This window comes from Wyeomyia smithii, chromosome 3 (genome assembly GCF_029784165.1).
Source record: "Wyeomyia smithii strain HCP4-BCI-WySm-NY-G18 chromosome 3, ASM2978416v1, whole genome shotgun sequence".
NCBI lineage: Eukaryota > Metazoa > Arthropoda > Insecta > Diptera > Culicidae > Wyeomyia > Wyeomyia smithii.
The window spans coordinates 19512497-19537007 of NC_073696.1; the positions used below are offsets into that span (position 1 = coordinate 19512497).

Genomic DNA, 24511 nt, shown 5'->3' on the forward strand with positions numbered 1-24511 from the left:
CGCTTTAATCAGGGTACGCTGTTAATCTCTGCTGGGGGTCTTTATTTGTTACATCTGCCGTGCCGTCGCGTTTGTTGGGGAGGAAAACGGCGCATTCTGGTAAGCATTCCCGGAGCATTATTCCAACTAATTAACCGTAAAAATGGTTCATTCTGGTGGTAATACTAATGCTTGGGTTATTCAAAAAGAGAACATAATTAGGATAATTTTTCTCGATGCTGTAAAATCTAACTAAATTTGCGATTATTTTCAAACTCGATGCGACCTTCACCAGATAACGAAAATTAAATTAATCAATAGTTAAAGGGAAGGCATTACTGCATTTTGAAGGCCTTACTTATTAATGAAATCGAGCTGAGCCGGCAGACGTTTTCAATTACGTAAGTTTTCGTCTGACTTTGATAACGAACTAACCTTCGAGGCGAAAATTTGGAACATATAAAAGCGTTCGCTGGACGGTCAACCAATATCATTCACTTGCAATCAATTTAACGGTCAAGTGTGCAGTACCATCGAAACTGTTTCCAATATGAAGGTAACAAAGTGCATCACTGAACTATATTGAATTCATCAAACTAATTGTTATTTTATTCAACTCTACTCAGGCGTTCATTGTGTTGTCCATGGCTTTGGCCATCGCTTCCTGCGCGGCAGTCGACGATTCCAACGGCAAGAAGGAGAAACGCGGCCTCTGGGAGTTGAGCGACGATCATAGCAACTTCGGATATGATGACCATCTTCACCACTACGACGATCATCATCACACCGTGAAACACGTCACCAAGAAAGTCCCAGTTCCATACCCAGTTGAAGTTGAGAAACATGTCCCAGTTCCAGTGAAGGTCCCATACCCAGTCCATGTCGAGAAGAAGGTCCCAGTCTACGTCGAGAAGAACGTCCCAGTTTACGTCGAGAAGAAGGTCCCGGTTCATGTTGATCGTCCAGTCCCATACCCAGTGGAAGTAAAGGTTCCAGTTGTACAGAAGGAATACGTCGAGGTCCCGAAGCCATACGCAGTTCATGTTGAGAAGCCAGTTCCAGTGTACGTGCAGAAGCCGGTGTATGTTGAGAAGCACGTTCCAGTGAAGGTGCACATCAAGGAGCACAAAAAGCACTGGGATCTGTTTTAAGGCGTTTGTTGAATAGAAGGATGGTTGGTTGAACAAGAAAAAGGTCATTTAATATATGATAACATTGCAAAACATTGGACTTTTATTGGTTTTTTGTTTCCAGTAAAAAAGTTGTATCTAAGGAACCATGCAAAATCGAATCTAGAAACGTATAGCTTGTGACTCAAACTGACGAAATTTGAATTTGTAAAATTGAAGCTTGAAGTGGAATATTAAAAGATGAAAACTTGAAACAATGAATACCAAATTTGAAACTGTAATTAGAGACTGCAATTTAATCCCAAAGTACGAAACTGGAACACTTCAAACTTGAAACTTGAAAATGAAAAATCCATTAACGATACCAGAAGCTTTCAAGGTCAAAAAAGAAACTTCAATTGGAAACGATAAAATTCTTAATATTAAATCTATTTCTATCTATATCTATCTATAAGATATTTTAAAGACGTGTAGATAAAGTTAAAGCTGATTGAGAAATAGAAACGGGTTCTACTTCAGTTTAAAGTCTCTTAAAGCCAATAATTTCGAAATAGATTTGTAATTTTTTTTTAATTTTAATTTTTGCAGGCGCTAGGCAAAGGCAAAATAGGTTAACAAAAACAGTTGTGAATGCAACTCAAACTAACTACTTGAACTCAACTGGTAGTATCCTCAAATTTGCATTGAAATAATGATACCATCGCTAAGGGTCAAATGTAGTTTGAAATCGCCGAAAAGCACTTCTTTCGGGAAAAGTTGACGGAAAAAGAGAAATTCCAACTGACGTAGAATGACCGATAGGAACGTAAAAAAAAACTTGAAATGTTCAGACACCATTTCAAATCAAAAAGTGCGTAGGAAATCATACGAATTTGCGTCAAAATCTTGAAAAATGTTCTAGTACCCAGATACTAGCGGTGTAAAATATAGGAAAAATCTCATTTCAAGCAAAAATAACCGCAAACGCTTTTAAATTTGGAAAAACTGAGAGAAAAATGTCAACGAGTTAAGAATTAAACTAAAATAAGGTCAAAAACGATACATTAAGGCTTGTACCGTTTTTGACATTAAACGGTACAAATAGAGAAAAATTTGGAATTGATTCTTATTGTCATCATATATAAAAACATTAAACAAAATCTTGAAAAAAGCATAGTAAAATAATTCCAAATAGAGATAAAAATCGCCGAGGACCTTTTCTGGCGGTCAAAAGTGGTGGAAGTAAATTAATTTCTTGAATAAAATAAAACAGGGTTTGGCCTAGAGCTCAAACTGGAAAAAATGGAAAATTATAGCTTCTTAACCGTTCCTGTAAATGTTAATGCTTCTAGCCAACTTCAAATTGCGTTAAACGGCCGCAAAGTAATTGTTCGGCGCGTTCGCGGCTTCTACGTTTGCTTACGGGAGAACTTCATTTTAATCTCTGAAGGCTTTATGCATTTCCGACTGCTCCTAGCCAAGCAAAACTCATTTTCGCTTTTGTCGACCAGTGTTTCCTTACATAAGGTCAAACTCTGCTAAAAACATTACTTAACCCTCTAGCGCCCAGTGCCGCCTCTAGACGGTCTTCAGTCAAACCTCTAAAAAGCTTCAATAAGGACTTAAAAAATGTTTATAAGGCTTTATAGTGATTTTTTCGAAGTCCGTCTAAAAATTAATTTGGGTACTAGAGGGTTAAGGTTGCCCTCATACGATAAAATAAAGGCAAAAAGAGAGTGATTGAGAGACGAAAACTATGAAAATCAGAACATCGTCGTAAAATGAGATTGAAATTACCGAAATACGCTACCTGAAAAAAATTTAGTACAAGGAGCAAACAATTTTCAAGTCCCGTCGGGATGCGGTATATGTTTCCAAATCTGTATCATATTTCCAATTCGCTTATTTTTCGCTCTCCTTACTTCACATACTGTCTGCTTAATGAATTTTCAAGGACATTCTGAAATAACGGTGAGGCGCGAAATAGGTTCTAAATATGTGTAGCAAAACCTTCTTTATAATCAATTCTGAAGAAAAATCTCCCGTTGAATGAAAACAAGAATCAACCCAATTAAATTCTAAATAGAGATGAAAAGTTTAAGGAACTTTTCCGTAGGTCAAAAACGGCGAAAGTGATTCAATTTCTTAATTTAAAATTCAATCTTAAATGCGTAAAAATTGAGCTTAAAATCACCGGAAAACATAATTGGCGATCGATGATAAAATCAACGATAAACATTCGATATTTTTCAACGTGTGTGTCGTGTCGACTACCAACAAAAAAATGCATAAGAGTAGTTTTTGAAGTTTTCGTAATAGAAATCTAGTTTTACAGCAAATCTCTAAGAAACGCATGAAACGTCGAGATCTGATGTTATCTCATAAAAAAGTTGCTTGACAAGAACAACTTCCTTCAGGGACATGAATACTGTTGCGCTGGGAAACTCGAGCTACACCAGAATACACAGGAGGCTCTCCCAGATCGAACATTTTCTGAATTCCAGAAAATCGAAATTTGGAAAAAAAATTCCGGTAATACCAAATTTCGACGTCTAATGAATTTACACTCTTTTTGGATCAAAAAATAAGTGTGCATTTTATCATCGGTCAAAAACTTTAACCGCCTTGAGGCTCTATTTCCCGAAGTTCGAATGAACTCAAATTGTGTATAGAAAATTTTTTCGAGAAGACAAAACGTTAGAACCCTACCGTAAATGAAATTCGAATGGTCAATTTCCATTATAACCCTAATCAACAATCAAAAAATGTTGAAAATGAAAATAATTCAGGTTGGTAGAAAATATAAAATATACTAAACCTAAGAGTAAAAAATTGCTAACAAGCGTAAACTATGTTAATTTTTATCTATTAAAAAGGCGGAAATTAGGAAAGATTGAGATTGAGAAGCGAGTCAAAATATGAAAATCATCAAAACATAACATACAACGTAATAAATTATTTGTACAGTAACACTGCATGGTGATATTATTGCTACAACAATATTTTTCGAAGATGTACGAGGCTAGCATCGCTGGTAGCGCTATCTGGTTACGTATTGCTGGAACTATAAAACTTTTCAAACGATTGAAAAAAATTTCTATATAAACTAATTTTGTTATCTGAACCGTCTTCAGTAAAGTGGTACCGTAAAACGGGGTAACATTGATCATTTTTTTCACTTTTTTTGTGAGTATTTATATATTTTACTACTGAAATTACAGGTTTAATAATTTTAAAACCAGTACTGGTATCCTTGGAACTTGAGAAGTTAGTTTTTAAAGCCTTTCGAAAATCTTGAACATTAAAAACATTTGTCTTTCGTCGTTGTTTCAACTTTCCTTATTTGGGGTAACTTTGATCAGTTTCAATTTTGAATAGTTTTAAAACCTTTTGAACTGAAAATGTTAGATAATGCTTTGATAACATGTTCAGAGACGCTTTCCGGATTGACATATGTGATATCACGTTCTCCTTGACTGCTCTTAATGCGGAGGATAGTCCTATCCTTGCACCTAGCCGCGTTATGTACTGCGAAGCATTTTTATGCCATATGTAATTTTACCGCTCGATGATGAAAAACGTTAACGTTGGTCGCGAAATGTGCCAGAAGTATTTTGTAAGTTAGCAATCGTTGTAAAATGTTTGTGTTCAGAAAACAAATCGTCTTTCCGACGATGGAAGTATCAATAGGCCAGCTCTAGCCTCTTACGTTCTATGCTATAGCCAAGACAACATCCTGGCGTAGGCCAGGATGATGTCTTGGCTAGAGCATAAAACTGGACTTTCTTAACAATTATAAATTAATTAACTGTAAATGTAATAAATTTGACTAAAATTTTTTTTAGTTGATTGAGAAAATTAAATAACGGATTTTGAAAACATGTCAATGAATACGAAATGTTCAATATTAGACTAGTATAAAGTGCTTTTTTTAGCACTTACTGAGAGTAAGAAATATAAGGAACAAATTAATTTTAAAATTTGGTCATCAAAACAATAAAAAATTTCAACTGACATAAATAGCACAAAATCCGGGACATCATGTTTTGGGTTTATCTTAAGTTCGGGGCTGTTTTAATAAAGTTCCTAGATGAGTATTCTAAGCTAAACTTAAAGCATTATAAATCATTCTAAACAGCTGTATAGCTACAAATTTTAAATGATAGCAGATACAGCCAAAACTCTGATGTAGCCAAATGAGAGGTAACATAAATGTTTTAACTTTAAGTTAAATTTCGAATGATAATTCAAAAGCATTTCGAAACTTGAACTTGGAAGCAAGATACTAAAAAGTATTAAACTTAGTATTCGATACGCAGATTGAAAATATGAACAAAATGATCAGAGTTATAAAATCATGACTACAAAAAAAATTCATTTGTAAAAAGACTAAAGTTGAAAAGTGAAAAGAATTTCTAGTTCATCTTATATTGCTTTAAACGCTTCAAAACGTTCAATGAATCAAAAAACCCAAATTAATCCATCTAGTGGTGAGACCCAGCCTTTCTCATTGGAACTTATTATTTGTTCAAATATAATTACACTACACTCCCATTTAAAAAAAAAATACACCTTGAAAATTTCTGCTGGATTTATTTTCCACTTTAATCAACGAATTTCTGGTAGCCAACAGCACAACTATAACGAACATTCAAAACCTAACATTCGCACACATATGAGCATACATTAATACTTACACATGCAAATACTATGAAATAAATATGATTCAAATACATCACGCGAAAAATCCACTGCCGATTTATTCTATTGCACTACACACACTGCTGTGCAGGCGTTATTTATGCGACTGAAAGGAATTTCTCATCACACACAGTAGAGTCAGCTGATGCTGATAACTCTTATAGACTTGTGTGATCGAGACCAAAGCCAGTCTGAGTCATGCCTGCGAGTGCAACACAACAACGAAAGGTACTCCGTAGGGCTAAATTTTTTCGAATTAATTTCTATCATTAACAACGGCTTTTATCCGTTAACATTCAAATTCATGAAAGGGAGACAGTGTGTGCAGCCGGGGAAGCGAAAAATAAGCGAACTGAAAATATGATACAGATTTGGGAAAACATACCGCATCCAGACGGGACTTGAACCCGCAATCTCCCTGCCTACTTCACTGGTTGCCGGAATACTTCCTAAAATGGCCCAATTCTGCCTAATCTGGTTATAGTACAATATCAAATTTGGAAAATGTTTAGGCCACATATTTTGATCGTTTCTATAGTTTTAAACAGCCTCCGAGCCACTTTTCTTTCCATAACTTTTAAACCACATGCTTAAACATTATGATGGTTTCAAAGACAAGTTTATTTGATCCATTGAATCCAACTATGTTCGATCGGTTGTGTAGTTTCTGTGGTACCTAATTAAGTTTCGTGATTTTTACAATTTGATACATAACGGGCAAAGTTAAAGTCCGATAACAGCGTAATTAAATAGGATTATTTGCGCAACTAGATCTTTTATTTGAGACTAATTTAGTGAAAATCCAACCATTCTGAAAAAAATGCGTGAGCTTATGCAGTCTTTGGATTATGTTTCTTTTCACAACGTGATTTTCTTCTTTTATACATATCTTTTGTACATCGTTTATACAACCACATGTTTAATTATTAGCAAGGATGGAAAAACTCGTATCGCATAAAAATCATTCGAGTATCATTTCTGAACGTGCTATTTACAAGCTTTCAATCCTAGCAAACCATCGCTATTAAAAGTTACACATTCTCAAGCTTGCAAGAGACAACTTAGAGCAAAGAAATATATGGTAGCTTTCTTTGATGATTTTGTTTCAGTATTGCCTGCTGTAGGCAGAGCGAGCAACATAGAGCGAGTGTTTCACGAAAGAATCGTAAACGATTGCACTCAAGCGATCGCAATGATTCTTTCAAATGTTGGTTGCTTGTGGGCGGAATTCGGCTACTCCACGTCGTGCTTTCACCGTGATAAAGCACGATGATTCTTGGTGATTTCAAGTATCACATGCTAATGCACCATGCTACAATTTTCGTTAGCATTGATGATACCGGCTTGCTCCGGTAAGCAAACAATTGAACGCAATCTAACGTTCATTTGGATTCATAATTTTGTATCACTGGCAATAATATCTCAAAGATTCTCGCGATAATGTTGAATGCAAGTGAACTTGGATACAATAAATACTATCGTGTTTGAATCATTCAGTCTCCTTCTATAGTATTCGGAACTCTTAGAAGCGAAAAACAATCAGCACCGTTTCTATGGAAAACTTGTACGCGAGTGGAAATAGTTGAACGATAACTGATGAATCAAAGAGCACATTTGCATGAAATGTTGCTAGTGAGTGAACTTTTCCCTGCTTGATTATTAGTTAAGGATTTTCAAGACAGGCCGTTCATTTGGCACTAGTTTTGTTTAAATTGGTTGTTTAGTTTCTGAGACACTGAAATTTCGTGATTTTAACACTTTGATACACTAAACTAAACATACTAAACTAAAAATCTGATTACAATGAAGTTCAATAGGGTGTAATGAGGCCACTAGACCTTTCATTTTCAACTAATTTCGTAAATCCGGTTTAGCCATTTCTTAGAAAAGAAGTGAGTTTAAGCAGTCTTTGGTATATGCTTTGCTTTTATAACGTGATTTGACATTTTTATAAATAACGGACAAAGTTACTAACCGATTACAATGAAATTCAATAGCAATCTGTGGGACAACAAGGCCTTTCATTCGAGACTAATTTTGTGAAAATCGGTCCAGCCATCCCTGAGAAAAGTGAGTGAGTTTAAACAGCCTCTGGAAAACATTTCTTCACATTACTTTTTAACCATATGTTTAATCTTTATAAAATTTATATGTTTAGAGTTCTGGAGACATCAGCCTTGTTGCAGTCGGTTGTGCAGTTTCTGAGATATTGATGTTTCGTGATTTTTACATTTCGATACATAACCTCTAAACCTAAAATCCGATTACAATGAAATTCAATAGCAACTTATGGGGTAACTACACCTTTCATTTGCAATTAATTTCACGGAAATCGGTTCAGCCATCTCTGAGAAAAGCGAGTGAGAAAAAAAAGTTGCACATACACACACACACATACATACATACATACAGAAAATGCTCAGCTCGTCGAACTAAGTCGAGTGGTATACGACATTTGGCCCTCTGGAGCACTTTCATACCTTTAGTTTTTTCAGTGATTGCTATACCTTTCTAGGAGAAAGGCGAAAATATATTCCTGAGTTTAGTTCAAAATATTAATAGTATCTTAAAATTAGCTTGTCATCGAAGAAAACCGCTTCTCAAGAAAAAAATCGATAGAAGTAAATATTTCAAAATTAACCTTGAAATTTACTGGAAGATTCAAGATAAAAACCTAAATTAATCCACCTAGCGGTCAGACTCAGTCTTTCTCATTTAAACTTATTATTTGTAAAAATGGATTTACATGAATGCTTAAATCCAGTAAAGGTATATTCACTCTTTGGGTTCTAAAATATTGATGTTATTATTAAAGTATAGAATATGAAATTTAACGTAATGTTAGTGCTGAAGAAATAGCGAAATAAAAGAAAATTTCTAACTCTTAGTTTGAATCTAGACACCCAATTAAAAATGATTTTCGGATTCAAAAAGGCGATGAAAGAATAGAATTTCAAATTTGCTTCCAGTATTCATAGGAATCCGAACAAAGAGAGTGACCCGAGCTTGGCCTAAAATAATGATAATGATAATATCTGTAAAGGTTAGAAAAATATAAATAAAACATTCACTTAAATTTTGATTAAATATACCGAATTCTATTTCCAACAGCAGGCGAAAAAAGAACTATTAAAGGCGAAAAAATAAAACAATGGAAAACTATACCACTCTGTATAAGATCGATAAATATAATTGTACATACAATGCATCTTCGAAAAAAAAATTATAGCAACGCAAAATTTCTCAACAGTAGCTGAAAACTAGAAGGATCTCATGGTATTACAAAGGCTGGCTTATCCGCTAGATTGTTTATCTCTGGTTTTGTAATATCAGTTATAGTATCAAGCATATCAAATTTGTAGTAAGTTAATTTTGTCTTCAATTTTTTTTTTTTTTTTTTTTGATATACATATCTTACAGTTTAGATAATGAGACTAATATAATTAAGAAAACTGTTCAACTAGGTTCTGATAATCATGAAGCAACAAATTGGATGAAATTGCATAGTGCCGAACAAAGGTGTGAAACTATTTCTGAAAACTTTATTTCAACGTTGTACACTTCTTTTGCCAACTTTGTTGTTGTAACTTCTACACAGCTTTCTGCTACTTACTTCACAAACTTTCATTAAACTACACTCCGTTTTGTCCCCCAATAAACGTCAACTCAATTTCCGAACATCAAATTGATTGGATCAGACAAATAGAAAAACAATAACGAAAGTCCATTTACTTCGAGCTTTGGATCACGTTTGAAGGTTCAATCATATCAATCCAACCACTCCAACCTTCTCCTGCTGGTTTCCCGTCGAGAACTCCCTTGGGTTGCGAAATACAACACAATAAACAAATGTACGTTCCGTGCCACTCGCCGAGTACAGAGCGAAAAAAACATCACGTTCAATCTCGTTGTCAAGGATCAGCGCTCGGTAGGAACGAAACAAAAAAAACACCCATCTCCCCGGGGGGGATTTCTCTTTAGCCCTGTGATACCCCCCACTCTGCATCGTTGCTTAGACGGTGGAGATCGAAAAACAACATAAGCAAATCTCTTATTCAATATTTACGCTCTAATGCCAAATTGTGCTCTCCCCGAAAATGCAACAGTTTTTGTGTTACAAACGGCTGTGACAGAAAATTATTACCGTTGATAAGGGCCATAATCCCAGCGACCGCTTCTGCCGTAGGACGACATCCCGGACGGAAGAGCGGAAGCGAAAGGAAACAAATAACCCCGGGGCCGTAGTTCCGAAGCGCCCGCACAAAGTGGATGAAGAAGTGTCCAACCCGGAAGTTTATCTTCGACTAGCTGTCAGCTTGGTGGGACGACGCGCGCCTTTCCTTTTTTGCAAAAGAACCAACAAACAGACAGGCAGGATGGAGAAACCGAAACAAAAAGCAAACATCAACACCTCGAATGTCGTCCAGCAGCAGAGTAGATATTGTTTTTCGAGCTACCCTCCACCGTTTCTCCAACAACTGAAAGGCACTATTAAGTTCTCCCGTTTCCTCGACGTTTCCGCTAGCGAAGCGAGTTATTTATGACCTTCAACTTTTCAGCGTACCGACTTTTCCACTTGATTTGACACGTTTACTCCTTCTTCTCGCCTGCTAGCTTTTAAAAAGGTTTAACTTTTCACACTCATTCTATCATTGCTACTGCTGCTGTTCGGATGGGAAAACTTTTCTCTCATTTGTGCATCCTTCCGTCTTCCTTCGTACGGTCGGTTGAGTTTGCCTGCACGGAACTGGCGGGCAAATAAAAATGGCAACATCATTAATTACCTTCACTTGTGTTTGGATGTCTTTATGAATTTCGATTTCATTAGACTTTTTTATGGCGGTTTTGTTTGCTGACTAAGTTATTTCGTTCTATAAGCTTCATTAAACTCGTAAAATATAAGACAAGTAATGAAAACTCAAGCTACCCAATCAAAAAGTGACAAACAAAAACCGAGTTTTACCCCACATGGCGAAAATGACAGAAACACCCACCAGGGCATAAAATAAACATGTTTTAATCAGCACACCCGTTCCGGTGGCTGGCTAGCACCACATTCAGCTAACTGCACCTCAGTATGAAAAAGGTCAGCTGATGTCGATTGCTGTTGCTCGATGGGTGGGTTTCAGGTGTATTCCTACCGATGACAGATCTTCTACTGGCCAGAACAAGGCTGCGTACGATAGGTCGGTGGTTTCCGTAACCGCACACATAACCTTCGTTTGCTCTCTGTCTCTCGGGCTCGTATTTCGCAGCCTGTGTCCACCAGGCACGGGCAGAAATGGCGTCATTAGTATTTGTTTGTTCCTGACGGAGGCCGACCACCGTTCCGGGTTGCTCCAATAGAGACAGATAGCCATTGATGGGGAGCCGGTCAAATGCGATGCGTCTGGCCGTCTGATGCATATCGGAGCCAAATTAAACACATTCTGTGAAAGTGTCATGTGGTCGGAATTTTGGTTCCATGCAGGGAACTCGAAAGACAATGGGGCTTACGGATGCGGTAATTTGGATAGCGATTAATTTTCGAGAGAGAGAGGAAGAGTACGAGAGGTTGTAATACAAAATTAAGCCACAGACTAACTTTGCGTGTAATATGCATGTAATGACACCCTGATATACGATAATTCAATCGAAAATTTTGGGGGTTAAACGCAGGTAAACTGTAGTTAGTCAGTGGCGAATCTTCAAACGGTTTATGGAACAGACGTAATTCGGATGAACCATGTAATTAACAATTTTTATTTTTTTTCTGTGTAATGGATCAGTATTATTTACCAAAAGTTTTAGATATAACTCTGTGTCTTATGAGTCTATGCTTTGAAATCCTAAATATTTTCGATAAATTATTTTTAATTCATTAGTTCTTGAATTTTGAATATCTTCAACAAATGTCGTTGACCTATTAGTTATTACTGCCTTTCCCTAATATTTTCTGAATCAATTGTACAATTGAACAATTGAATAATTGTTGAATTGTCGTTAAAAAAGAGCTCATAGAAACGTTAACAAGAAACTTGAAGGGGTCTGCTGGCATTTTCCATAATGTACTAAACCCAAATGATTTGTGTACTCAAATTCCTTGGAATTCACCAACTATTTTTGTGCATAGCGATTGTCCACTTTGATACTGTTGAACCATAGCCCTGACAATTATATGGTTGGTTTTTTTTTTTTTTTTTTAAAGGGGGATTTGTTAGTAGCTTAAGTATTTATGATAAATATTAGTAAATAATGAGTATGTGTGTCCAATCACAAATGGTGACTTCTCAACACTGTTAGAAATTTGTAATTTTAATTGTGAGGATTTGTTTGCTTTCGCAATTAGGCCTTATCATTCGTAGGGATTTAAACCTACTTGTCAGGAAAGGGGAAGTAAACTTACAACTAACTTAATTGCTAACTTATTGGCTATAAAGAGAGCTTATCGTAGCAATTGAGGATTGCAACGATTTTTCTCGAAAATTGTTAATAATTTTATTTGACATAGCTTCTAATGGTTCAACACCAGTAAGTCTATGTAATTCGAGTGTACCAAACCAAGGAGGACGCTTCAAAATCATTTTCAGAATTTTATTCTGAATCCTTTGGAGCGTTTTCTTCCTTGTTGAACAGCAACTTGACCAGATCGGTACAGCATAAAGCATTGCTGGTCTGAAAATTTGTTTATAAATCAAAAGTTTGTTCTTTAAACAAAGTTTAGAATTCCTGTTAATGAGAGGATATACACATCTCGTATATTTGATGCACTTGGCTTGTATACTCTCAATGTGCTCTTTGAAAATAAGTTTTTTATCATAAATTAGTCCCAAGTACTTAACCTTGTCGGACCAACTTAAAATAACCCCATTCATCTTGACAACGTGATTATTGTTTGGCTTGAGGAAAGAAGCCCTAGGCTTATGCGGAAAAATTATCATTTGAGTTAGAAGCATTGGGAGAGATTTTCCACTTTTGCAAGTAGGAAGAAAAAATATCTAAACTTTTCTGCAATCGACTGCATATGACACGAAGACTTTTTCCTTTTACGGAAATTCTTGTGTCATCGCAGAACAATGACTTTGTGCATCCTGGAGGCAAATCAGGAAGATCTGAAGTGAATATGTTGTACAGGACTGGACCCAAGACTGAACCTTGAGGTACACCTGCTCTGACAGGAAATCTATCAGATTTTGAATTCTGATAGACAACCTGCAGAGTTCGATCAGTAAGATAATTTTTTAAAATTTTGATAAGGAAAATTGGAAAATTAAAAGTTTGCAATTTCGCAATCAAACCTTCATACCAAACACTGTCGAATGCTTTTTCTGTGTCTCAAAGAGCAGCTCCAGTGGAATAACCTTCAGATTTGTTAGCTCGTATCATATTAGTAACTCTGAGCAATTGATGAGTTGTGGAATGCCCATGGCGAAATCCAAACTGTTCATTTGCAAAAATTGAATTTTCGTTGATGTGTGACATCATTCTGTTAAGAATAATTCTCTCAAACAGTTTACTTATTGAAGAAAGCAAACTGATTGGTCGATAACTTGAAACTTCAGCTGGGTTCTTATCCGGTTTTAAAATGGGAGTAATTTTTGCATTTTTCCATAATTTGGGAAAATATGCAATTTTGAAGCAGCAATTGAAAATTTTCACTAAAAATTCCATTGTGCTCTCAGGAAGATGTTTGATTAGTATATTAAAGATTCCATCGTCACCAGGTGCTTTCATATTTTTGAAATTTTTAATAATTGATTTAATCTCATTCAAGTTAGTTTCAATTATTTCTGCAGGTAAAAAATTCTGGGAAGAAATTAAATCAAATTGACGTGTGACTTCATTTTCAATTGGACTCACAAAATTCAAATTTGAGTTACGAACACTCTCAAACTGCTGAGCAAGTCTTTGAGCCGTTTGTTCATTGGATACAAGAAATCGTTCACCATCTTTTAAAACTGGATTAGGCTTTGAAGGTTTCTTAAGAATCTTCGACAGCTTCCAAAATGGTTTTAAATATGGTTTCAATTTTTCAACTTTAGTCTCAAAATTTTGATTTCTCAGAAGAGTAAATCTATGCTTAATCTCTTTCTGTAAATCTTTATAAATAGTTTTAAAAACAGGGTCACGAGAACGTTTATATTGACGTCTGCGGACATTTTTCAAACGAATTAGAAGTTGAAGATTTTCGTCAATTATTGATGAATCAAATTTCACTTGAGCCTTTGGAACAGAATAATTCCTGGCATCAACAATTGCACATTTTAATGCTTCCAAAGCGGAATCAATATTCACTTCGTTTTGCAAATCAAGCTCATTATTGAAATTTCTCTCAATATAATTTTTGTATCTTCCCCAATTAGCTTTGTTATAATTAAAAACAGAGCTCATAGGGTTTAAAACTGATTCATGTGATAAAGAAAAAGTTATTGGAAGATGGTCAGAATCAAAGTCAGCATGTGTGATCAAATCACTACATACATGACTTTGATCTGTCAGCACCAAATCAATTGTTGAAGGGTTTCTTACAAAAGAAAAGCATGTAGGACTATTCGGAGACAAAATAGAATAGTATCCTGAAGAACAATCATTGAATAACATTTTGCCATTGGAATTACTTCGAGAATTATTCCATGAACGATGTTTAGCGTTAAAATCGCCGATTATGAAAAATTTCGAACGATTTCTGGTGAGTTTTTGTAAATCACCTTAAAAATAATTTTTGAGCTCGCGTGTGCATTGAAATGGTAAATATGCTGCGGCAATAAATAAAATCCCAAGTTCAGTTTGAACTTCAATTCCCAAAGTTACAATAACTTTCGTCTCTAGATGGGGAAGAGCACGATGTTTGATTCGGCGATGAATAACAATTGCAACTCCACCGCCGGAACCCTGAATCCTATCATATCTATGAACCACGTAATTGGGATCATATTTTAATTTTATGTTAGGTTTCAAAAATGTTTCAGTAATAATTGCAATATGCACATTATTTACTGTTAAAAAATTAAAAAGCTCATTCTCATTGGCCTTCAATGAGCGAGCATTCCAATTTAATATTTTAATTGTTTTATTTAAAATCATTGCTAAATTTTAAATTAGAAACAATTTTAATAGTAAAATTTGTGCCTATTTGAATGGCTTCAAACATTGATTTTGCCTGCAACATGGCGTTCATAAGATCGAACATTGCCTGTTGCAAAAAAGAAAGTTTACCTGCCGTAATAGGCCCCAGGCAGTTGACATTAGAAAAAATATTTTCGGTAGCAATATTAGCTGGAGTGTTAGGTGTACAATTATTTTCTAGCGTGTTTTGCTTACCCATATTAACGGTAATTTTCGAACTACCAACACTAGGCGGTATAATGTTCGAACTACCTGTAACCTGTGCATAAGTTAAACGGGTATGCAAAGGAGTAGGTAAACTATGCGTCACTGGTACGCTTGGAGAATTTTGTTTTGAAGTTGGTTTTAATTGAGAAATTGAATTTTGTTTACCTTGCCTTGCCTTAACAATTGCTAAACGGACTGGGCATTGATAAAAATTTGACATATGGTTGCCGTTACAATTCGCACAGCGAAAATTTTTACTCTCTTTCACAGAACATGTGTCCTTTTTGTGAGAAGAGTCTCCACAATTAGGACATTTTTGGTCCATGTTACAGAATTTGGAACCATGGCCATAACGTTGGCAAGTACGGCATTGGGTGATATGCTTTTCACCTCCGCCATACTTCCTATAAATTTCCCACTTTACACGCACATTATACAAAGCATGTGCCTTTTCAAAAAATTTTAAGTTGTTAACCTCATTGCGGTTAAAATGAATCAAATAATTAACAAGGGAAATTCCAGTTCTCTGACTGTTTTCGCCTCGTGATTTTTGTTTCATTAGAATTACTTGGGTAGGGGCTATGCCAAGTAATTCTGTTAAAGTAAATTTGATCTCATCAACGGTTTGATCGTTGGTGAGACCTTTCAGGACAACCTTGAACGGCTTGGCGTTCTTGGTGTCATATGTAAAAAATTTGTACATCTTGTCAGTTAAATACTGAACAAGACGATCACGACCCTTTACTGAGTCGGCTAATAAGCGGCATTCACCTCTACGGCCAATTTGATAGGTAACTTGAACGTCAGAAACAAACGTTGAAAGTTCCTTTTTGAATATATTAAATTCAGAAGAAATAGTTACCACAATAGGGGGAACTTTCTCCTTTTTTAAGATTTTATATTTTGTATAGTTTCATTATTAATAACTTCCATTTCACCAGCTTCTTGCTCAGGCAAAATATCAAAAGGATTGTCACTACAGACACTCGAAGTGTCAGAAAGAGATGCCTCTCTTTTCCTCCCCGCAGCGATGCGAGGTTTCTTTTTCCGTCCAGCCATTTCAGGTGATACGAAAAAAGTTAAAACAAATGTTAAATTCAAAAGTAGGTAGTCTTGAGAAAGACTGATGGGAAATAACTTTCAGGTAGTCTTTAAAAGACACACTGACAATACACAAACTTTGAAGCTATAGGCAGTCAAAGACCAGTCCACAAGCAACCGAAAAAACGTCTGATCTGTAGGACAGTTCAAGACGCACTGATTATATGGTTGGGTGTGGATTCATAAACCACTTCCTAAATTACCTCTTGAATAGAACGCAACCCCTTTGAACATATGAACTTCAATGCCAAATTCCTTCGAACAAACGAAGCACTTAACGAATGAGGAAATATGATACCTGCGTTAACACGTTAAACAAAGATCACAGTAATAAAGGTCCCGACGTGTCACCCACCAAAACCAAAACCTGGTTCAAATATTGTTGACCGTCACCGCCACCGTACAAGTTTATTTATTGAAGAACAATCAGATGAAAATTTATTCGCCAACATCTAGCATAATTTTCTACCGCAAACGATCCGCACTTCACCGAAAGTAGGTACTTCTGTGTATTGTATGTCCATCGAAAGGCCAACAGCAAAATCAACAGCACACACAGCAGTCAGAGATTTAAACCTTTCAACCGACCGTGTCACGAACTTGGCCATCGCAACGACTGATGGAACGCCTAGTTAGCTCCAAGGGAATCTACTTCATATTGTCGAAACCCCAAGCACGCCTCGCCACAAAGGATGTTGTTTATGTTTGTCCTCTCTAGCCTTTCTGTCTGCCCTGCTTCTATTCGGGAAACCAACTCTATCCGGTCGGTGCCGGTGGTGCTTCGATATATTCCGCACGAACAATGAACTGCGGCTGTCTGCGTGTGGTTTTTGGCCCCCAGGACCTGCGCTCGGTGCTGCTGCTACTGAATCGGAGGTTAACCGTCGGAGTGCGGAAGACACACTGGCAAACACACATTAAAACAGCAGCTAAACCTAAATTATTCCCCTGCTCCTCGCAAAGCGAGAACTTACGGTATGCTACAAAAACGGACATCTGGCCTGCCGGAGAGAGCAGACTGCTCATAAACTGACCGAAAATCTCACTCAGGACTTAGGAAAATCCGGCCAGGTTCACTTCATTCCGGTTGATGAGATTGGCGCTGAGGATGTTCCCTCTGCACTGAAAGTACTAATATCGTAACCGGAAGGCGGAAATAGTGTTCCTGGTTTGTCGGGGCTCGGAACGTTCAATGTCACCGCTGTGACTAATTTATGATTGTGGCAAAGTTTATCCATCACTTTCCTTTGGCCCCGGGATGGCTGCTGGCACGTGATGAATTTCAATCTGTGGGCTGTTCGTGCTTAGGTTGGAACAATCTTTTGCAGGCTGCATGCTGCGGTGGAGTGGTTCATAGTTTTGTGCTGACGAAACTTTTAATCATCTTATTACTAATAGTTCATATCAAGTAGAATTTGATAAACAAGCTCCGAAGAATTTACTCTCAAGCCTGTACAATGTAATGTGTTGAAATTGTTTGGACAGTACATTCAAGTAGGTTGGACGGAATAGCCTTCCCAGTCATCGGTAATTGACATAAAATAACTCGACAGACAAACCAAAATGAAGATATTAACAAACAGTGTAAGGCCAACATAGGATTACAGTAAACAATACAATAGTTGGTAAATTTCAACATTTAGACCGTTTCAAATTTCTTTTTAATGCTATTGTGGATTTCAGGATAATTACACGAATCACGATCAAACTAACTTGAACCCTTCGAACCCCGCGGCGACTGCGCCAGTATGGTATAAAGTAAATGAAGCAGTCCAAAAAGTATAATGAATCTGGCAACCATACTGTATGTAAATATTAAGCGACAAATTTCGGCATCACAATACCGCTGCACAGTGGTCCAATAAGGCAAAAAGTGGAACTTAATTCCATAGCGCCTTTCAACTTCATCCTAGCTTAATAGTGTCTTCGGAACAATTGTTTGTATGAATGACCCGCATGATTGCAAATTGTCAGAAAATATGAAAAGTTTACCATACTAAAAATAAAAAAATTAACTTTTTTGTGTTAAGAGATAGAAGAATAGTTAATTGAGCAAAGTTGTAGAAAATTCAAAAATATGAAACTTTGTTGAACAAATGAAAATCCTATCTCTTTTCGGTACAAAGTAATAAAGTACACTACATGGAACTTATTTAAAAGTTAGTTTTTTGTACTTAACTTTTGTTAGATGCATTTTACACGAAAGTGTAGTTCGGAGGAATTGTTATGGCACACAAAACACACATTTTTGCCGAAGACCATATATCTCCAGGACTTTTCCTTACAAAGTTATATCATATTTTAGCTTATTTTTTCGATAACTTCAAGAACGTATAGGTTAAAAAGGGGCAAGTGGAATCATGATGTCAATACTTTTCCTTGAAGTTAAGCTGAAGTACTATAAACTTCTTTAGGTTCCATTTGTCCCAATCCACCCATTTTAGAGTACGGCGAGCATATGTCACAGTAGGTTTTCATATATCAAAAATACTAACTTTTTGTGTTGGGAGATAGAGGAATGGTTTTTTCGGCAAAGTTTTAGAACGTACAAAAATATGAAACTTTGTTGAACAAACAAAATTTCTATCTTCATTGGGAACAGAGTTACAGAGTATTTCATGTAAAAGTTACTTGAAAGTTAGTTTTTTGTATTTAACTTTTGTTAGTTACATTTCACAAGAAAACGTTGTTCTAAAGAAGCATTTGGGCATACAAAATACAAGTTTTTGTTGAAGGCCACACATCTCCAGGACTTATCCTTACAAAGATATAGCACATTTCAGCATATTTGTTCGATAACTTCAACAACGTATAGAATAAAGATTAGGTTAAGTTAGGATATATGAAAACCTACTGTGACATATGCTCGCTGTACTCTAAAATGGGTGAATTGGGACAAATGGAACCTAAAGAAGTTTATAGTACTTCAGCTTAACTTCAAGGAAAAGTATTGACATCATGATTCCACTTGCCCCTTTTTAACCTATACTTTCTTGAAGTTATCGAAAAAATAAGCTAAAATATGATATAACTTTGTAAGGAAAAGTCCTGGAGATATATGGTCTTCGGCAAAAATGTGTGTTTTGTGTGCCATAACAATTCTTCCGAACTACACTTTCGTGTAAAATGCATCTAACAAAAGTTAAGTACAAAAAACTAACTTTTAAATAAGTTCCATGTAGTGTACTTTATTACTTTGTACCGAAAAGAGATAGGATTTTCATTTGTTCAACAAAGTTTCATATTTTTGAATTTCCTACAACTTTGCTGAATTAACTATTCTTCTATCTCTTAACACAAAAAAGTTAATTTTTTTATTTTTATTATGGTAAACTTTTCATATTTTTTGATAATTTGCGATTATGTGGGTCATTCATACAAACAATTGTTCCCCAGACACTATTAAGCTAGGATGAAGTTGAAAGGGGCTATGGAATTAAGTTCCACTTTTTGCCTTATTGGACCACTGTGCGCTGCCAGCACTTTTTACGTAAAAATCATTGTTTGTTTCTGTTTGGTGTTGAACATTTGGAGCATGCACTTTATGTGAAAAATTGAAATCCTGGAACGCATCAATTTCGTACAATGGGGGATACAAAGGAAATCGATAAGAATGCTCACAACCTCGAGAATGAAATGATGGAGATTGGAGGACGAAACGAATATGAGTATTCCGCAGAGCCGCTGCAGATTGACGACGATGTTTTGTACGATTCTGAATACCTGGAAGATTCGGAACAGCCGGCACACGATGTTTGCTCGGATTTTAGTATTGAGTCTGACCCATCGACTTCCAAGGGTCTACCAGCAAAAAAGGTAAGAGTTGGGTTTTTTTACATGCCACAATATGCATTGGTTATGAAATTCAATGATTTTAGGCAAAGATTAATCGGAGTTTCTGCGCCAACATGAAGAGTATAACGGCAGTATTGAGCGGAAAGAAGTTCAGATTCCAAGCCCCAGTTTACTTGAAGAAGTTCAAAAATCAAAAGTCATATGAAAACTGCGGGACGGTTAACGTTGATGGAGACACAACCGAAGAAGTTGTTCTAAAAATTTGGGAGTTCTGTTCCAAGTTTGTTTATCGCGCCGTTTCTTTCTCGGAACCGTCCGATTCACGAGCTGACCCTAAGTGGACTGAATTTTCGCCGAAATACGATGAACGTGATACATTTATTGTTTTTCAGGATAAATCTAGCAAGAAAAACATTGCTCCCTCTAAAGTAGATAGTAATACTTTGGTAAATTGGCTAGTAAAAGAAGTTTTCGTAATCGTATACAAGTACTCGGAATCAGTTACAAGTCTTGAGAAATGGCGTCTTGTTGAAAACCAGCTCCTTCGCCTATTAGAAACTGACCGTTCGGGTGCGGAATCTGTAACTTCCATAAACCGGCTGAAGGAGGAGCTCAAACGCATACACGGAAAGTACCTATCAGGTGACGACGTTAATTGGGGATGCTGGGCATGTCGGATATCGAGCAAGCCGTATGAACAACGAGAAGATCTGAAAAACCAGGCGCCTCCCGAACATCTTATTAACCTTTTTTGCAGTGTACCTGTCCATAGTGACACAATTTTGGTAAAAGCAAGACTTGATCTACAGGTGGCCAGCACGGTTAACTCTGCATTCCGAAACATACTCGGCGAACTGAAAAATGATCACCAACAAGCGAGCAACATATTGAACATTATGGGAGAAAGGATTTCGATGATGGAGGCTAAGCAGAAAGAATACGACGACATGTTAGCAGCAATGAACACTTCAGTGAGTGTGAAGGAGAATAAATTTTCGGTTGAGCTTGCTCATAGTGTTACAAACTGCCTCGACGTAGATCATGATTTGATTTAAGTTTGTTTATTTTTACCTGTGGCTGATTAAAAACAATTTCCGACTGGAACCGAACATCGTTTATTTTTCTATAAAATACATTGATGGAATAAAATGAGAAAATGTTTTATGTTAAGTTTCAAATCCGAACTTCTTAATATCTAGTCCCAAACCCCGACTGGGATCGAATTGCCCCCCAGAAAGATAACAACAGTTTGCGAACACTCTTGTGAAATCGTAGTTTGTGAAGTGTCGGAAAGCCTCAGCGATGACAACTGTGAGATTTTTGGAACTATTTTCTACGTAGACCCGTTTCAAGTACTTTTTGAGATACCCAAAGAGAAATTCAATTGGGTTGAAAAATGGGGCATAAGCAGGAAGAAAAACTACTACAATACCCAATGATCGCAAGTATTCGATTATCGATTTATGACAATGGATTCTCGCTCCATCGAGAATCCATACAGAGTGTGCTCCAGGGTTTCGCTGTACTAGACGGGAAGTAGCGAAAGAACGAACGCAGTTGAAAAATTTTTCTCTGGTAAACGTGCCTTCGGTGGAATAGGTATCGAGTACTCTGTTGTACCCTATGAAACTGAGCAGGGAACAGCGAGGCCGACGTAAAAATTCTCCTCTGTATATGATTTTTTGCCCAACTGGAGCATACCCTTTATTTCTGAGCATGCTTCGGTTATCGCACGATGCTTCGTCGAGAAATACCAGTGAATGAATATCCCAGGTGACAAGAGACATATCCGAGGCAAACCTGTAGATGTCCAGCATTCGTATTTGAATTGCCCGGCGTTCTAATACTTTCCAGGAGAGTCCTTCTTCATGAAGGATTCGGCATATAGAAGCTGTGCTTATTGTTTTGTGAAATCTTCGCTCAAATTGTGACTTGGTCTCGTCAAGGTAAAGAATGGGACAGTCCTTGTAAAGATTGACTAGCCACCTTCTCTGGTCGGAGTTGAACTTGAGATATACCTGTTCCCTATCTTTCCGCTTGAAAATCTTGTTCTCTTCGTAAATTTTTATCCAGTTTGAGACGGTTGTTCGATGTTTCGCATATATTTTCGCAAGTGTATTTTTACTAAATCCAAGGAAGTAATATCCATACAGACAGTAATACACTGTATTAGATGAAGCATGCTGATGCAAAACTTGCTTCTGGATGCCTACCATGATTACTTTCTTGGGTTAGGCTTTCCAATCTGAAGATCTCCGGCTAGTCTTTTACTGCAAATAAATAACATATGAACATAAGTGCAACTACAGATTCATTTAATCAATATAAATACCTACTGACGAGTATACTGAACAGATTTGGAAAATCTGTATAATCACTTTTGAATATTCTCCCTTTTATCAGCAATCGACGACACAAAGCAGTAATCAAAACAAAAACACGCTGCTTGTCATTTCGCAGTCTTTCGCCAATCTGGGTAGCGCGTTACCACCGCCGCGCGATGAGATTTTATTTTAAGCGCGACAATACTATGTGCTTTTGTCAAAGGATGAAAAAATTACCATACCTGGGAGAGGTTTAAACTGAACCTTAATTCAGAAGTACAAAAATTTTAGTATCATAATAATAATGATAAAATATGAAAAAAATGAGAAAATACGTAATAATAAAAGAGTTCATTCACTAGAAACTGTGAAATTGACAATTGACTAAATTATTGATCCGTTAAGAGCTTGATGTCAGGACCTGTAATGGACACTTCTTTCGGGTATTCTCACACCCACGCTTTACTCTATTCTAAACTTCTCTTGTTATGCCGTTATCGTTATTCAGAAGCGTTGTTAAATTTGATGTAGAACCAATACTTTTTTTTGCCTAAATTATCCGTGATTTAATGCTCTCTTTCAAGCTATTTTCCATCACCTTTTTGGCTTGCATCAGTATATAGTAGTACATAGTAGAGACGGGTATCGTTGGATGGTTCTCATCATGACTAACAAAAATCTTTTTTTTTTTTTCAACTTAGGAGAGATGCAAAAGTTAACATAGTCTCCAAACATCTTCTCTCTTCCTTTTTGATCACAAGGACGTAGCCGGCACCGTTTTTTTTTTTTCTTCACATAACATTTATTTGACACGGCACAAATACAATTTAATGTTTAACGGCGCCAATTATATCTGATGACTTAAAAACTAAAGCAAATTTTTTATCCTCGCTGCCGACTACGAGCTGAAATTAAGTCTAACTTAAAACTAGCATGGAATTTCCAATCTGTGTTTTGTTGTTCAATGGTCGTCTGATAATCGTCGAATGGCATGTATGGATTCGTACTGCTGAGCCACGATGTCGTGAGTTGGGACAGAGGCTCGTAGTCCTTGGGTCCTGGTTCTATTGTGCGGGGTCTGGTTGCTGGTTTTGTGCTTAAGGTTCAAACGTGTTCTTGTCGTTTTGTTGGGTGTAGACGGAGGGGAACGGGAGCCGGCACCGTTAGTGATTGTTGATTCATGGCTTAGTGAAATCTTGTCATTTGTAAAATAGCCTTCCCCCCATAGCTTGGAGTAATCACAGCTTGAGAGTTTTGAAGCGTAAACGAAGCGCATGCCTAGCTTCACCGTTTGCGGTCTTACGAATCTAAACAAGTTTTTAGGCGTTGAAGGGAAGAATATCAACAGTTAAACTCTAGTCTCTTTGGGAGCTCAAACAGGTTTGTGCAAAAATCTGAAAAACTTGAAATTGCGTTAATTTAAAACGGAAAAGCCTCTCAACTCCTCGGACGCAAATTTGGAAATTTTTGCGAAGTTTTACTTCTCAGTATTTGCCTCAGCTCATACTCTCTCAGCTGGTCTCGAGGTACGATGCTGGCCTAACAAGTCAGTTGTCGGAGGTTCGAGTCTCGGCTCGGGAGAGATGGTTAGTGTCAGTAGGATCGTAGCGCTAGCCCCGCAATTGTGTCCTGTACCCTTAACAGTTGGCTGCAAAGTCTGTGAATAATAAACAGAAGGTCGAGTTCCGATACGGAATGTTGTGCGTGCTACGGCTAATGTGTCAGCTCATTTTGTTGATCTGAATATTTTTGAGATCACGCATGATACGATTACTATCGCCGCTAAGAAACTTCAATATTCGTTCACTGTGCACTCCTATATGTTCCCGGTTGTTAAAAGGATCGGCGAAATGTTAATAACTATCGTGGAATTACTTACTAATCTGTCTGCCACGTCTAAACTATCTGAAATCATTGAATTGCACATACAATACATTACATTACTTCCGACCAGCATGGTGTTGTTCCTGGATTCCTGGACGATATGTGCCAATAAATTCTTATGGATTTCTCGTTGAATTGCATTTAAGAACTCTAACTAAAAGTACAGCGTTTTTTTCACGGACCTCAACGCTGTCTTCGACCGAATTGATCATCAAATACTGTTGTACAAGTTACCCGTCTTGGTGCTTTATTACGATTCGTTAAGCGACTCGAACCATTGCTGTGCAAGAGAATTCTTCTAGTTAA

At 36.8% G+C, this 24511-nt stretch overlaps 3 protein-coding genes across 3 annotated transcripts; 2 read left to right on the forward strand and 1 right to left on the reverse strand.

Annotated features, from left to right (window-relative positions):
* Positions 1-481: 481 nt before the first annotated feature.
* Positions 482-1168, forward strand: LOC129730862 (mantle protein-like). The gene is made up of 2 exons (XM_055690452.1): positions 482-535; positions 606-1168. The coding sequence occupies exons 1-2, from the start codon at positions 530-532 to the stop codon at positions 1128-1130; spliced, it is 531 nt and encodes a 176-aa protein (XP_055546427.1). The 5' UTR covers positions 482-529; the 3' UTR covers positions 1131-1168.
* Positions 1169-19727: 18559 nt separating this feature from the next.
* LOC129730855 (uncharacterized) lies at positions 19728-21102 on the forward strand. Its single transcript, XM_055690446.1, has 2 exons — positions 19728-20018; positions 20081-21102. Exons 1-2 carry the CDS (start codon positions 19788-19790, stop codon positions 21050-21052), a joined length of 1203 nt encoding a protein of 400 aa, XP_055546421.1. The 5' UTR covers positions 19728-19787; the 3' UTR covers positions 21053-21102.
* Positions 21103-21163: 61 nt separating this feature from the next.
* On the reverse strand, positions 21164-22213 carry LOC129730856 (uncharacterized). Its single transcript, XM_055690447.1, has one exon. It carries the CDS (start codon positions 22211-22213, stop codon positions 21164-21166), a length of 1050 nt encoding a protein of 349 aa, XP_055546422.1.
* Between the last annotated feature and the right edge of the window lie 2298 nt (positions 22214-24511).

Excerpts from the sequence above, each read along its gene's own strand:
- LOC129730856 (XM_055690447.1), bottom strand. The coding sequence starts at position 22,213 with ATGGTAGGCATCCAGAAGCAAGTTTTGCATCAGCATGCTTCATCTAAT.
- LOC129730855 (XM_055690446.1), top strand. The coding sequence starts at position 19,788 with ATGGGGGATACAAAGGAAATCGATAAGAATGCTCACAACCTCGAGAAT. Across the intron at positions 20,019-20,080 it reads AGGGTCTACCAGCAAAAAAG|GCAAAGATTAATCGGAGTTT; the intron begins GTAAGAGTTGGG and ends CAATGATTTTAG.